The sequence below is a fragment of the Gopherus evgoodei genome, chromosome 1, assembly GCF_007399415.2.
Source record: "Gopherus evgoodei ecotype Sinaloan lineage chromosome 1, rGopEvg1_v1.p, whole genome shotgun sequence".
NCBI lineage: Eukaryota > Metazoa > Chordata > Testudines > Testudinidae > Gopherus > Gopherus evgoodei.
Window position 1 is genome coordinate 243,181,216 of NC_044322.1, and position 14,841 is coordinate 243,196,056.

Consider the following 14,841-nt stretch of genomic DNA (forward strand, 5'->3'; position numbering starts at 1 on the left):
GCCCATGAGAACCAAATGTATTAAACACTTGTGTATCGCACAACTAGCACATAAATACACATGACTGTGAACAAAAAATCTATAGCTGGTGTTATATGTGGAGGAGGATCCTCAGAGCCTCTTGCTAAAATCTTACTACATAACTAAATAGCAGGTTGTATCGATCTCTAGGCCTCTGATTGGAGTTAGCCCTAATCTAGATACTGCTAAAATCTTGCCACGGGGTACTGAGGGTCAGAAATATACTTCTGGAGAGCAAAGTTTATGCATTTGCAGTATTGCCAGTACCAAATGTTCAAAAATCATGAGTCAGGCCCCCCAAAATTGTGAGATTGGCTTAAAAATCAAATCATGAGATTTTATTAAAATAATACATTTTGTGGGGTTTTATTTGTTTTCTGGTTTTTGAGCTTTGGTATACACTTGGGTCCCCTTTACAAGCTTTTTTCTGAAACCCTGAGGGCTTGAAACTAAGAACAACAAAAAAAGCTGAGATTCTCACATATTCACATGACTCTAGGAGCTGGGGCTTTAAATAAACTAAGAAGTTTCATAAGACTGATGATAAAATTGCAAGAGTTGGCAACACTGCAGCAATGCACCCAAGCTTCTGAGCAGGGTACTAATCTCCATTTTAACAAGGTCTACACAGTCTCTTTTTAAGTCTCTCTCACAAACATACCTCAATATTTCACATTACACAAACTGAATACTTTAAAAGCAAAGTACTTTGCAATTTTTCTTTATGAAACAAAATATAAATATTTGTAGGAAAATGCATATAATATAATTTGGTGTTGCCTCCATTCTGGGCTGTGGAAAAGTCTCTCTTTTTCAAAACAAAGTAGATTTTCCCCATCTCAGATGCCTTGTCTCTGCAGGGACCCCCAGTTACCTGAGATTCTTCACAGGTTAAGAGGGGAAATATCTGTGAAGCCCTCTGTTAAAATATTAGCAGTATAACAGTGGGATGATCTGAGAGCTATGTGCTAGAGAGGAATGCTTTACATTGTTAATAAAAAACAAAAATCCCCAATTGAAACATTGCAATATTTCCTTAAAAATAAGAGATGGGTACTGATAAATACGCTTCTTTCAGACTTAATTTAAATTGTTCTGCCTGAACATGGGGTCAGAAAGCCAAATGCAAAGCTGGTACAGAGTGCATGCAAACTACTTCTCAGCAGACGGAGCAGGCAACTTCTGGAAGCGGGTTAAATGAACAATATTGGTGTCTAATATAATGCCTATTCTAGTTAATACAAAAGCTCTCATTGACTGGAACGGGCAATGGAGCTCTAAATCCCTTGGAAATTCTCTTTCTATGTTTAACAAAAGTTAAATGTTTGGTTAAAGGAAAATCCACGTGAGTGCTTTGTGGGTTTTTTATATACAGTGCCCATCACTGGAGAGTCAGCCTAGGGATCTTATCTGCTGTTATAAGTGAACGAAGAAATGAAATAGATGGCCCAATAGAACCTGCCCTTGTGGAGTGGAAGGTTTATTGCCTGAAGCAGAGAGGCATCTAGTTTCTTTCCTGAAGAAACTCTCAGATTCAGCCTCCTATGCTCCGTCTCAGCCTGTCTCCTGGATCGTGAGGGGGTCAAATGGCTGGAGTACTATTGCTTTATGAGTGGGGCAGTGCGTGCTGCTGAAATGAAACATATTCTTTGCTGTAGGACATCTATTAGCTCAGTGGCTACACAAAGTAAACCTCTGTAATAAAGGACCAATGACCTTTGCTTGATAGGAATTTAATACAAAGAAACAAGCCAAATGTTAATGCAGGATATCCCAGCATTATACTGGTGCAGGGTATTTTTACTATCTACGTTTAAGCTCAGATTTACTGTGTGGCCCTTAGGATGTGTACAGCCACTCTCAACAATTTGCAGTGGAGACGAGAGAGATCATGCTCACCTGAGTACTTTTATGCTCTCCCTCCCCTCAACATGAACTTCATCCCTCTCTTCATGCCAGGTTCCTCCTCACCAACCAAAACAAGCCCTCCCACATCAGTAGCCTAGCTCTTCTCCCCAATCAAAGCAACCCACTACCTCGTTAGCTTTCCCCTAACACCTATATCACCAACCCCAAGAGCGGGCAACACTCTGATACTCTGCCCTATGAGCTCTGGAAAACACCACACTCCATTGCCAACCTCTCCCACGTTGCTAGCCTCTCCTCCCTGCATGGAGTCACTTTCTGCTCTATCATTGTATGCAGTGTCGTTGTAACCATGTTGGTCCCAGGATATTAGAGACAAGATGGGTGAGGTAATATCTTTTATTGGATTAACTCCTGTTGGTGAGAGAGAAAGAGAAGTTTTCAGGTCCTGAAGAAAGGCTCTGTGTAAGCTCAAAAGCTTGTCTCTCTCACCAACGGAAGTTGGTCCAATAAAAGATATTGCCTCCCCCACCTTGTTCTCTGTGTCAGTTGTTCTCCGCCCCTCGCCTGCCCTTCACTCCTCCTGTTAGTTTTTAGTTGGAAGGTTGGAGGGCCTGGAATTGGTAGCAAGGGAATGTAGTTAACCAAGAAGGCAGGGTGAGGGAGAGGAAAGGTGTTCCCAGGAGCGGACAGCAGGGTAAACCAAGGCTAAGACCAGCCAAGCTGCACACTCATTCCTCACCCAGCCACACTTTCCGACACCCTTTCTCCTGCCCTCATGGCTCAGTCAACCTTGAAATTAGATGATCCCCAGGTGACTTCTTAGAGAGTTACCTAGGGGATAAAATACTGGCAAAGGATTGATGAAAACACCATCACAACCACAAAAAGCCAGTCCTTTCTCCATTTCATCATGCCTCAGATTCCATGCTGTCCCCCGGTTATGCTTTAATGAAACTGGTAGGGCTGGATGGCAAGCTGGCCATGTCAGCTCAATTGCTATCCTAGCAGCTGTAAAAAATCAAGAGGTTCCTTTTTCATTCCTTTTTTTTTATTTCTGTAAAATGCTGCTCTTCCTCTATCAGTTTTATGCACCAAATAGTATTCAGGGGGGTCAGTAATCTGTTATATCACTTCTACGAAAAAAACAGAGAGATTGATCTGAAACAAAACACTGGATCCCAATGCCCCTGAACTCTGGGGAAGTCTGAATCCAGATCTGAACTTCATATTTCTAAAATAGGCCAAACAGAAACTTCAGATCCAAACATGCTCTTGAACTTTGGTCATATTTGGATCTGAATCTGTGGCTTAGGCCAATCGCTAGTAAAAACATAATGTGTCTGATTCATTTCTGTTGTACTCCAGTTTAATGCTAGTGTAACCTTACTCATCTTAGTGGAAATCAGCTTAACTGATGTAACACAGTGGTGAGTCAAGCCTGGTATTTTTACAGCTCAGTGTCTCTTTGGTGCAGCAATGTGCTGTTACCTCATTTGAAGACTGGTTACATTCTTTAGCCTAATGCAAGTACAGCTGTTTGCAATAATTTTCTGACCTCTTCAAGCTTTGCAGTAACGGAGAGTTTTGGGGAGCTGTTTGACCTCTTTACTAGCCCCTGAAGGCAGTAATACTAGGAATGATGTCATGGTCTCAAGCAATGCTGTCTGGTTAATGCTGTAGGGCCTTTTTCCACAAGGATGGAAACCCAGAAGAAACTCTTCCCTTGCAGGAAAAGGCGGCAAAATGTGGTGGGTCTTTCCTGGTTTGCACAAGCTAAGGAAGGCACTGATTGATATGGTAGGGACCTTAACAGAGTCGTGCACATGGAACTTCCCCCGTCATCCCCACTTTGCTTCACATCCGTGCAATCAGATGCCTAATTTTGAAGCCATATGTTTTAGAAAAGCAGGGCCTCACTTTAATTTTTGTCCCTTTTTTTTTTTTTGCAATAGCAGATTTCAAAGGGTTTTTCTCTGTGTGTGTATGTCTGTGTGTTTTGTTTTCTTCTGAGCTTGAATTAGTAAAAGAGCTGACTGCACCTGACAGAGCTGGCTCACTAGTGGCTGTGCTTGAGAGTCAGGCTTCTGCCAAAGAGACATCATGATATTGAGAAACAGAGCTGGGAAGAGTTAACCTGAAAGGGAATCCTATGAGTCCCTCCATCTATTTAATTTATTTTTAGGAGTGGGGGCAGGGAGGGAGAAGGCACTGTGTAACTGCATTTTTGTTGCTGTTCTATAAACTTTTTTTATTGTGCAGTGAAGACGTTTTACTTTATAAGAGCATCACAAGTTCTATTCAGATATATAATTCACTGTGCTTAAAAAATTGTGGTTTAAAATGTCAGTTTCTGTGCCTAGCTGTTTGCGTTTATTGTGTATATTGAGAAAAGGAATCAAGAGGAAAATACCATCAGTCATCCTCAGTTCTTTCCACATATTACATCTAAGCAACATGAGACAGTAAAGGAAAAGGTTTCCAGTTAAATGGACAGGTTGGCTACATTTTATCCATCAACGAATGGACATTGTAGCGAGGTGGTGGGATACCCCACAGCCCTGCTGAGGGATGAACCTCCCCTACCACCACCGTGGGTGGAGCTGCTGGGCCCTGCGCCTGCCCCTCAGAGGTCATGGCGCAGACCCGAAGTATAAAAGCTTGCCTACAGAGCTCAGTTGAGGCCCAGCCAGCACAGGGGCCAGACGTCTGCGGCCACTGCCAGCTGGAGCTCACACCCAGCCAGCTGAGACTGCCCCGCGCTTGCTACCCCGAGGAGGACTGGCCAAGCCTGTCCCGCGCTCACTACCCCGAGGATGGGCCGAGCTTTTCTCTTGCCAGCTACCCCGAGGAGGAGCCGAACCTACCATTGGATACTTACCCAGAGGAACCGATGGTGTTTGAGACTGCTGGTGACCCTACGGGACTCAGGTACCCTACGAGGGGGAGTGTGGAAGTAGCCCAGGGGCAGCCAACCCCAGTCTGGCTGCAACACTGCCAAAGCCAATGTCAGTGTGTTGCGGCCAGGATCCCCACTGACAGCAGCAAGTCTCTGCTGCTGCTAGGGCCCCGGGCTGGGATGCAGTGGAGTGGGAGGGCCTGCGTCCCCTCCTGCCACCCCACTCTAGGGTGGCAGACTCCCACTTCCCCTGGCCTGAGGAGGCCGAAGCCTATGAGTACTGCTCAGTCTGGGCTGAGGGCCTGAGCATTTTGACTCAGTGTTTGTTGCCCCGCCCTGACCTAGGGCCTGGGCCGGCTTCCGACTATTGACTCAGCCCCGCCCCAGGGTTTAAACCCCTCTAACCGAGTGTGCGTTATTCCCCACCACAGCAGAGCCACCGGCTGGTGAACTAGAGTGAGGCGGTGGGATACCCCACAGCTCTGCTGAGGGACAAACCGCGGCCGAGCTGCACTACAGACATAAACACCACCTAAGAAGTACAGTTCAGTGTCAAAGCTGGAAAGCAAGTGCCAGTCACTTGCTATGTATATATCACTTAATCTATAACATGAACTATTGTAGTGTATTAATGGTTTTACAGCTGTGTTCTAGCCCTGTTGGGTAGTTTGGGAAGGGCAGTAGGGAATGTGAGCCTTGAACAATTATCCTTTTGAACATGGCTTAAGTTCACTCTGGTTAAACTGTAGTGTGGATGGGGTAAATGCTGTTGCTCATTTTTGACCCAAATGTTTAGTCAAAGTTTGGGACCCTGGAGATGTTCCAGTTGGGGGGGTGGAAACTGATGATGGAATCTTGTATTTTCTTTAATGTAATCTTGTTTATTTATAAGGACTGTACAAGGTCCTGCTTCTCCAAATGCAGGAGGAACTACAAGCAAAGGAACAGTTTCCTAGCTTACAGTCACAAACCTCTTTAACTGACACCAGACCCCAAAAATTCTCTCTCTAGCATTTTCCAGATTTATACACTGCTCTCATAGGTCTGCTATTTGACCTGCTTCTTTTTGCCACTGTCTCTCTCACTTTCTATTCTCTATTCGCTCTCTCTCTAACACATGCACACGCACACGCACACGCACACAAACACCTGAGCCAAAATCATTCTACCTATCCAGTCTAAAACTCCTAGGCAGGTTCATTTAACCCTTTTGTCTTAGGTGGGGGGAGGGGGTTGTGATTAATTTATCCTGACCGTTATGTTAACTAAAGTGAGAGGTCACGCCCAATCTCAAAGAGGTCTGTGACTCATGCAGTCAGCAGTACCTCTCAGCATAACATTATTCTATTCCAGTGCCAAAAATTCCACTGGATTCATTTACAGGGATTTCCAAACTAGTGGAAAGGAAAAGGGTGTGTCCAGTCCAGAAATACATACAAATAAATAAATCCTGCAAACCTTCCAGATAACCATGCTGCAAACACAGATCCAAAATTCTAATAGTAATGGAGTAACTCACATTTATACAGAGCCTTTCATTCCAAAAGATCCCTAATACTGTACATATTCTAAATAGGAATAGTTTCATTCACTGATGAAATAGGCACCTCAGCTGCTGAACACTGACATCAATAAAGAGATGTATAGTTGCCCTTAGTATACTTGCACTAAGGTGTTTAACTCAGTTCTAGTCTCTCTCTTCTAGCACCATGCAGGAAAGGGTTGTTGTGAAGGACAGTTCGTTGTTGTTTCCAAAATGCTTTTAAATAAGGAGGTTAAAAGATGCGATAGACGGGAGAATGTTGATATTCTTCATTTGAATGAGCTGTGTATTCAGCATCTATAGAGTGAAATAAATTCCTTTCCTGTAGCATGTTCAATCAAGAAAGCCAACACCATCACAAAACAGGAAAGTCCTATTTTAGGTGCAAAAAACCACTTGCCACTCAACAGCTAAACTACTGCAGTAGTTGGTGGTCTGATGGGAGAAGCAATCTAATGCCAAGGTATATGTCTGAGTTAAAACTCTCATGTACAGAACATTAGACATTAAGTTTCTGATTCTCTGCTATGTCTGAGCTGGGGTCAGATGTAGTGGGCAAGAGATGCTACAGCTAGCTGGTTGCGGCTTTCTGATTCAGGCCCATCCAGGCCTTGTGTAAAATGGAGTGGGAGTGGTCCTAATCTAATTTATACTTCTGGCACAAGGTCTCATCCCCTTCATCCCACTTCCTCCTTCCCATTAAGCAGGGCTGAGGATGTGGCTGTGCAGGTCACTGATACACCAGCTCAGTGTCAACAGATATTCTCCCTACATTGGAGAACTGCCCAAGAGGAATCTCCAGACAGTTTAAGGCCCTAAATCTTTTGAAGTTGATAAGAGAATCTGGCCCTAAATCTTTTGACGCTGATTTTGGTTACAGACACCAAGGCAGATTTTTAAGCCATTCTTTATTTTGGTGATCAGAGACCCAGACAATGAGAAAATAAAGTACCATCCTCACTTAAGGATTCACACTGACATTTGTGTGGATATTTGCAGTTGAAGAGAATCTGATTGTGTATATCTAACTGGTTGGCGCTGTTTCTGGATTATCTGAAGCACATTTCCTTTCCTTGTCACAACTCCCAGGTGCCACTGCTGAGCAAATAGTAACATCACTGCCAGAAGTATTTGAAAATAACAAAAATCATGATTTGGACACTATTCTGTTGCCATTGATGGAGACACAACTCTGACTCGGGTTAGGGTTGGGGTCATAACAAGGTTAAAAGAAAAGCACCCAGGAATTCTCTCTTGTCACATTTCACACTGAATTGCTCTTGTTTTTTCAAGATGCTGCAGACAATGCACCATACTTTGTCGAGTATTAAGAGACATTTAGCTGCATTTACAAGCTACACTGAGCATAGGCACCGACTCCGTGGGTGTTCCGGGGCTGGATCACCTATGGGAAAAAAATAGTGGGTGCTCAGCACCCGCCAGTGGGCCCTGCTGATCAGCTCCTCCCTTTCCCCCATAAGCCACCCAGCACAGAACCTTACTTGTGCCTACCCTCACCCTCCCACTTATGCCATAACCATCTTGAATATCCGACTGAGCAGCATGAAAGTACTTGCAGAATCAGGGCCAAAATGTGCTTAAAACAGAGACTGGAAATCCAGCACAATTTGGCAGATTTAAGAGATAGTTGCCTTTCACAGGGGCTGTGGAGGAGGCCTTGGTAAATTTGAACAGTGTGATTAGCATGCCGGCTGTCACAAAAACTGCTAAAGGAGAAGCTGTGTTAAAATCCATTTCCGCAAGATGCACACATTTTCTTTTGGATGTATTCCACCAGCTCTGTTTCTTAAATCAGTTTTTCTGGCAGACAGATTCCATTCTGGAAAAATGCATGACACCAGCTCAGTTTCCTGCTTGAAAACTCAACAGAATGCACAGCAGGACATAATGGTGTATGTCCTCCATGGTTTCCTAAAAGTCACAGCACAAGAATCTGAAAAATGAATTTGAACATTTGGGGACACAACTGTCGAAAGGCAAGTGCAACACAGAAGAGGGCAGGTTAGTCTGAACAGTCCATGTTCAAACACTGGTGAGGGCCACTGATAAAAAGGCTTGCCAACATAGGGGTTGCCAAGGTCTTTGAGGGGTCTCAGTGATGTCTTCATGTCTTACTAGATTTAAAGGATGAACCTTGGCAAACACCCCCTGATGTTTCTCAGCATATCTAGAGCCAGCAATTCCATCTGCTGCTGAGGCCGACTTTGAAGAATCCTTGCAAAGAGCAGTACAGTAACTGTAAATTTCTAGTCAAAGGAAAAACCCACGTCTTTTCAAAAGTGACCCACATGTTTGCCACCACCTTGAAACACTCTCATGTGGTGGGGCTGCCTCCTTGTCTATGAATACTTGAGCATATTTCCAAAACTGTGCCAATGTAAACTGTGGGCTGCAAATGGAGATTCAGCAAACAAAATCTCCTGAAAGCCTGTCCGAGACACTAACTATTCATGTATGGAGACTTTACGTACTGCATCTTAACTAGGCTTTTCCCCCAGAAAGACCACCATGATTCAATGTTATGAACCATGTTTCCTTTAGAAAAATTGGGCTGTGAAACTCAGATAGGTCTTCACTGGTAATAGCTGAAATAATGAGGTAACACAAAGTGAATAGTTTTGTAAATGTTGCTGCAAACAAGGTTTGTAAAACCAAAGGAAGACCCATGCAGATACAAACTAAGGTGTATCACCATGTATACTATACACAGTTTAAACATGTAGGATTCAGTTTCTGGTGCTATCACGTATTCAGCACCGTCTTCCTAGCTAAGCCTTTACCCAGCTTTAAAAGGTTCATTCAAAGCTCAGTATAGCACTTGCACAACACCACAGGCAGGTCAGGTGACCTTTCTCCAATTCTCCTCTCCCTGGTGCTGAGGACAGACAAAGTGATATGTCTGTCATACGCCATTACCATTAGAACAGAATCTTGTTCTTTTATTACAACTGAACTCCACCGGATTTCTCAGCAGGAATGCTAAGTGAAATCAATGTCTTGGGTTTCCAGGCTGAGCTTGGAGGTCACAGCCACTCTATCATTTCTCAGCATTATCCTTTTTCTTTCTCTCTGAGCCTCCAACTGGCACACAGCAGATTGAAAACAGCATGCATCAGAAGGCTCATGCTGCACAATTTTACAGCCTTTTGGAGCCCCTCCCCCCTCCTTTCCTAGTGGCCCACTCTTTTTTTTTTTTTTTTCCAATTTGCAAATAGGTTGTGTTTGTGTGCTTCCACAGAGTTGTGAGCCAAAGGCACTGGAACACCTATGAATAAGGAAAAGCAATAAAAGACAAAGAAGAACAGAGCTGATTTTGACAGCTGCCTGGAGGATGGTTTTGCCGACATTACCAGGCTGATAGGCCTTATAATTCCATGAGTGCCACAACATAAATACAGTCCCCCATCAGAGCGCATCAGACATTCTGTTTGTGCCGGGTAGATCCAAACACAACATCGGGATCTTAAATGCAGTGGAATCTCTTCAACAAGCTGTTGGAGGCATCATACAGAAAAACCTTGTAAAATGCACAAAAATCTTTTGTTAACCATACAAACAACTGTTTGAAAAAAAGCACATTGCTGGGGAGCCAAATGGCTTCAAGATTGATAACTTTCCACTACATAAGAGAGATGTCCTTACGAAAAGAAAAACTTTGAGAAGTCAAAAAGTCTGCATCGAGAAGAGGAGAAAGTAAATGTGTACTTCCAGGTTGACTCTGGGTCCTAAGCATTCCTTTCAATTTTTGACCATGTATCTCATTGAGCTGACAATGGTATTATTTATTTGGCAGGCTACTTTTAATCTGTATAGCTTTACTGTTAGGCTAAAAACTAAGATGCTACTGTCAATTCAAGGAATCTTTTCTGACATGATAAAGGAAGTGGACAGCATGCTAGAAGACATCGAAAGGAAGGAAGGACACATTTCATCAAGTTTTTCCTGTCACTTAAATGGGGATGCTTTTTACTCCTTTTCCTTGGCTAAATCCTTGCTACTTGTTTTACAATAACTAAGGTAGGCAGTGCCACTCCAAAATGTGACCAGTTTCCTTAGGCCACCTGAGAAATAAATTGACCACATCTTATTCTGGGCAGTGGATTTAATGAGTTGATCCTTGGTGAGATATAGCATCTCAAAGATTAGATAATTTAGAGATACAAGTAATAATGAGTGGAATTTTCAAAAGCATTTAAGTGATTTAGGAGCTTGAATCCCATTTAAAAGCAATGGGACTTGTGCTCTGAAGTCATCTAGGCCCTTTTGAAAATCCCAGCTACTATGTTTTATTATATATCTATTATTTATACCGATCTCTATCTATATGTAGATATAGACACAAATGGTGGCCCTTATTCTGCAACCTGTGAGTTGTACTTATGCAAGTAGTCTCACTCAACATCACTGGAGTAGTTCCATTGAACACAGAAGTTAATCTTGATTCATTAACATGATTGGTTCAGGTTTCCTACCATTCAGCTTAGGGTGGATAGGAGTTGCTGAAACAGGCTCTACAATACATTAAGGCTAACTCAAAGAGAAAAGTAATCAAAAGATAAGGAAGCCATTTTCTTCATGGTCTTATGGTCCACTGTATTGTATGCATATTTGATTTAAATTGATCAAAGTCACAGATGTTGATTTAGCAACAGAAAAAAGATTTCTCTAATTTATTTGGTATGTTCATTTAACCTAGCTACCCTTGTCCAGGCAAAGAATATGGAGGGACAGAGTGATATAGGAGCTTGATGGCAAGGACAAGTATACTCAATTTACTCTGAAAAAATCTCATTTGGACTCTCAGCAACCAAATCCCCCAAAACAACTGCTGAGAAATGACAGAATCTCAAATTAACATCACTTGGCCAATAGTCAAATGAAGTTTCAACGTGCTATGTGGATGTGATGCATTCTCTGCCTTTGTCTTACCTGTAGCCAACTTGCCAAACAAAGCTGATGTTTTGACGATTTGACTACACTTGCTAACCTGACCTTCGAAGAGAGCACAAATCTTCATTCTCCAGCCACCTCCAAATTACTCTGGGTAGACCCCTTCATTATACAAATTAGATTAAAATATGTTCTGTGATACAACGGCCACTAATTGAGTGTCGGCTCTGCCATTGGATATGTACATAGAGTCCCCACTGATTTCAGTGCCAGAGCCCCAGGGCAGAATTTGGCTCTGGATGAGATGCCATGCTGCTATCATATTTTGTTGGCTATGGGTTATATGGCTATGGGTTAAATGTTAGGGGGGAATAGCAGTTGTGTGCTAGAATGGGAGGCATGCAGCTTTAGTCTTTTGCACATTACCAAAGGATGGAAGAAATAATAATTTTGTGGCTCAGGCATTAGATGGGACTCAGGAGAGCTGCATTCACTTCCCAGCTCTGTTACTGGCTTCCTCTTTGACCTTGGGCAAGTCACTTACTGTCACCACGCCTGAATTCTCCATCAGGTAAATGGGGATAAGAGTACTTCTCCTATTTCTAAGGTGTATTGTGAAGATGAATCCGTAACCACCTGGGAGCTGCTCAGATATCATTTTGACAGGGACCACGTAAATACTGAGAGATAAACAAAAACCTGCTCCTTTAAAATGGCACAGTACCTTGCTTTTGGGTGGAGGACTGTTTGTGCTCTTGTCTGTGTGGATACTGGTAGGGGATACAGCCGCACCAAGGTTGCCTTGGGGTATGCCAGGTATCTTGCCTCCTGGAGACACTTGCATTGCAGCAAGCTGGGCAGCATACAACTGCTGTAAAGAAAAGACAGGAGAGAGAGAGAAAATTAAACATCGCCAATAAACGAATTAAAACATTTTTCAAAAATTTCTCCTATTCCTGATGTAGTTTTTTCAGCCTTTTTATTTAAGCTAGCACACTGGCATATTTCAAGACAGGAGCTGTCACCTCAACTTTTGAGTCATTCCTCAGGGGAGGAATGACAGACGTCACATGTGAGGTGGCCTAGCTTCAGCGTGCATCCAGAGATTCAAAACAAATAGCAATAGCCCAGCTTCATGCCTTGCTTGAGCCATGTGATCAATTGTTTTGCTTCCTGAAAGGACCTGACCATAAGAGCATCCCATCCCATCAATATTATATTAACACCCAGTCTGTGACATTTACCGTCATCATATTGTTCACTCTGCTAGTATGTTACATGCCTCTCCCTTACTGTGTGTGTGGGGCTTGCCAATTTTGACTGTAAGCTCTTTGGGGCAGGGACTCTTTGCTGCTTCGTGTTTTACAGCACCTAACACAATGAGGCCCTGTTTCATAGACCACAGAATCATAGACTATCAAGGTTGGAAGGGACCTGAGGACATCTAGTCCAACCCCCTGCTCAAAGCAGGACCAATCCCCAACTGGTCCCCTCAAGGATTGAACTCACAACCCTGGGTTTAGCAGGCCAATGCTCAAACCACTGAGCCTGTTCTCAGACGGTACTACTGTAATAAGCTTTAATAAGAATAAATTATTATTTTGCATTATATTACATTAGCAACTAGAAGCTCCAATCAAGATTGAGACCTCTTTGTGTTAGGTATAGCAGAAACATATAGTAGAATAAAAAACAAAATGTTCTAAATATCAGAGGCCCTGAGCCATCGAGGGACTTAATGACATTTTAACTTTAAGCACTGAATACTGACATCGAAATCATGTGTTTAAAGTTAAGCACCAGCTTAACTGCCTTGCTGTATTGGGGCCAAGAACTGAGAGGAAATAGAGGATATGGCTGTGCATGCAAGCAACCTATACTCACAAAGAAGAGGAGAAAACAAACACCATCAGCAAGAAAAGCAGTGTGTGATACAACACCGACTGATTTATGTATAGAGGAGAACAAAAATGAAGCTGGATGAAAGTCTGGATGGCCCAGGGAATTGTTTACAAGGTAACAGAGTCAGTTTCAATATCAGGCCAGACCAAATCCACGGTGACCTGGCTTGGGGAGGATGTTCCAAGCAGGGCTTGGCAAAACAATGTTTAACAGCCCTCAGTGGTGCAAAGATACTGTCTCTGGGTATGTGCACAAATATCACACGAGTATATATGTTCTGTAAAGAATATATGATGGTGAGGTCAAATGTGCAGGTTTCTTTGCTGTGAGTTTAGGATGACTTATATGGCTCATGCATAGTGAAGACATGAGTGATCTATGCAAGTCATCCCAAACCTTGATATCTCACCACTATCATGTTTTTTCTTTATAGCTTTTCTGCCTGTACTTCTGTCCAGGCCTGTTCCTTTTATTTTTAAAAAAATCTAAGCTGCTTCTGCTCCTTTACATTTAACTAATTCTGCCCCAAGTCATTCCTTATTTCCTCTTCTCTCCATTTCTTCTTTGGTTTAATATTCTTCTCACTTTTGTTTCTTTTAATTTTCTTTTTTTATTTCTTCATTTTTACCCCCGCTTATTCCTCAGCTCTTTTTTTCTTGACATTCATCCCTCCCCTTCTTCCTCCACACTCTCTCCTTCCCATTCATCCATTCTTTAATCCTCTCTCTCCTCTTCCTCACATGCCCATTTATTCATTCATTTGCCCTGTCATCCTCACCCAATACCAGCCAACCTCCGACACAGCCACCCAGCCACAAACCACAGTGATAGATGCAAAATAAATGCCTAAACAGACAGATGGCCACGCTCACTCACTCTTTAATGGGTCCTCAAAAAAAGGAGCCACTCTTGCAGCCATGCAAGGAGAAAGGAATGGGGGCTTTGATGCAACAAACAGGAGCTGCTGTGGCTGTAGTGCAAAGAGAACCAAGCTTCTTTCACCAAAGTAGAACTGAGTGGGGAGGGTGGTAGTTCTTCAGTAGACCAAAGAGGACACTGATGTGCAACAGTGCAATAGAATCAGGGACAGCTCTAGGTTTTTTGCTGCCCAAGCAAAAAAAAATTTTGGCTGCCCCACCCCAGCCCTGGGCTTCCCTCCGCACTCCCCAGCTGCCCCAGCCCTATGTTCTCCCCCCACACCCCGTGCTGCCCCAGCGCTGGGGTTCCCCCTTTCCCCTCCAACCAGTGCCCTCTCCCCATCCCCCTGCCACCCCAGCCCTGGGCTCTCCCCCAAACCTGCACCCTCCTGCTGTCCCAGCCCTGGGTCACTGGTAACTCGCTCCCAGGGCGGGTCATTCAGCAGGAATTTTGGATGTGAACAGAACATAGACAGCACTGGTTCCCATATGGTTACAGAACTGCAGTAAAGTGGAACAATTTTCAGCTTGGAGAATATCTCGATGCATATTATAAGACTGTTCTACATAAATGAGGAAAAGTTGAGGTGCCTTTATTATTCTTTTGTTCCACTCTTTCTATGGGGAATTTGCCAATGCAATATCCCTGTCTTCCTTTTAAACCAATAAAACTTGGGGGAAAAAAAGGCAATGGCTTTTGAAAATAGCAATTCCAGTCCTAAAAACCATGGGAAGCATTTCTTGCTCAATTTTATCCTACTTTTTCTATAGCAGGTTTCAGT

The 14,841-nt window shown here is 43.2% G+C and overlaps 1 protein-coding gene across 8 annotated transcripts in view; it reads right to left on the reverse strand.

Moving 5' to 3' along the window:
• SOX5 (SRY-box transcription factor 5) overlaps positions 1-14,841 on the reverse strand; it is an 880,866-nt gene that overhangs the window by 55,784 nt on the left and 810,241 nt on the right. For all 8 annotated transcript variants that reach the window (XM_030541505.1, XM_030541513.1, XM_030541529.1 and 5 more), the window contains one exon: positions 11,965-12,111. In XM_030541505.1, coding sequence (XP_030397365.1) covers positions 11,965-12,111 — 147 coding nt within the window. The remainder of the gene's footprint in view (positions 1-11,964; positions 12,112-14,841) is intronic.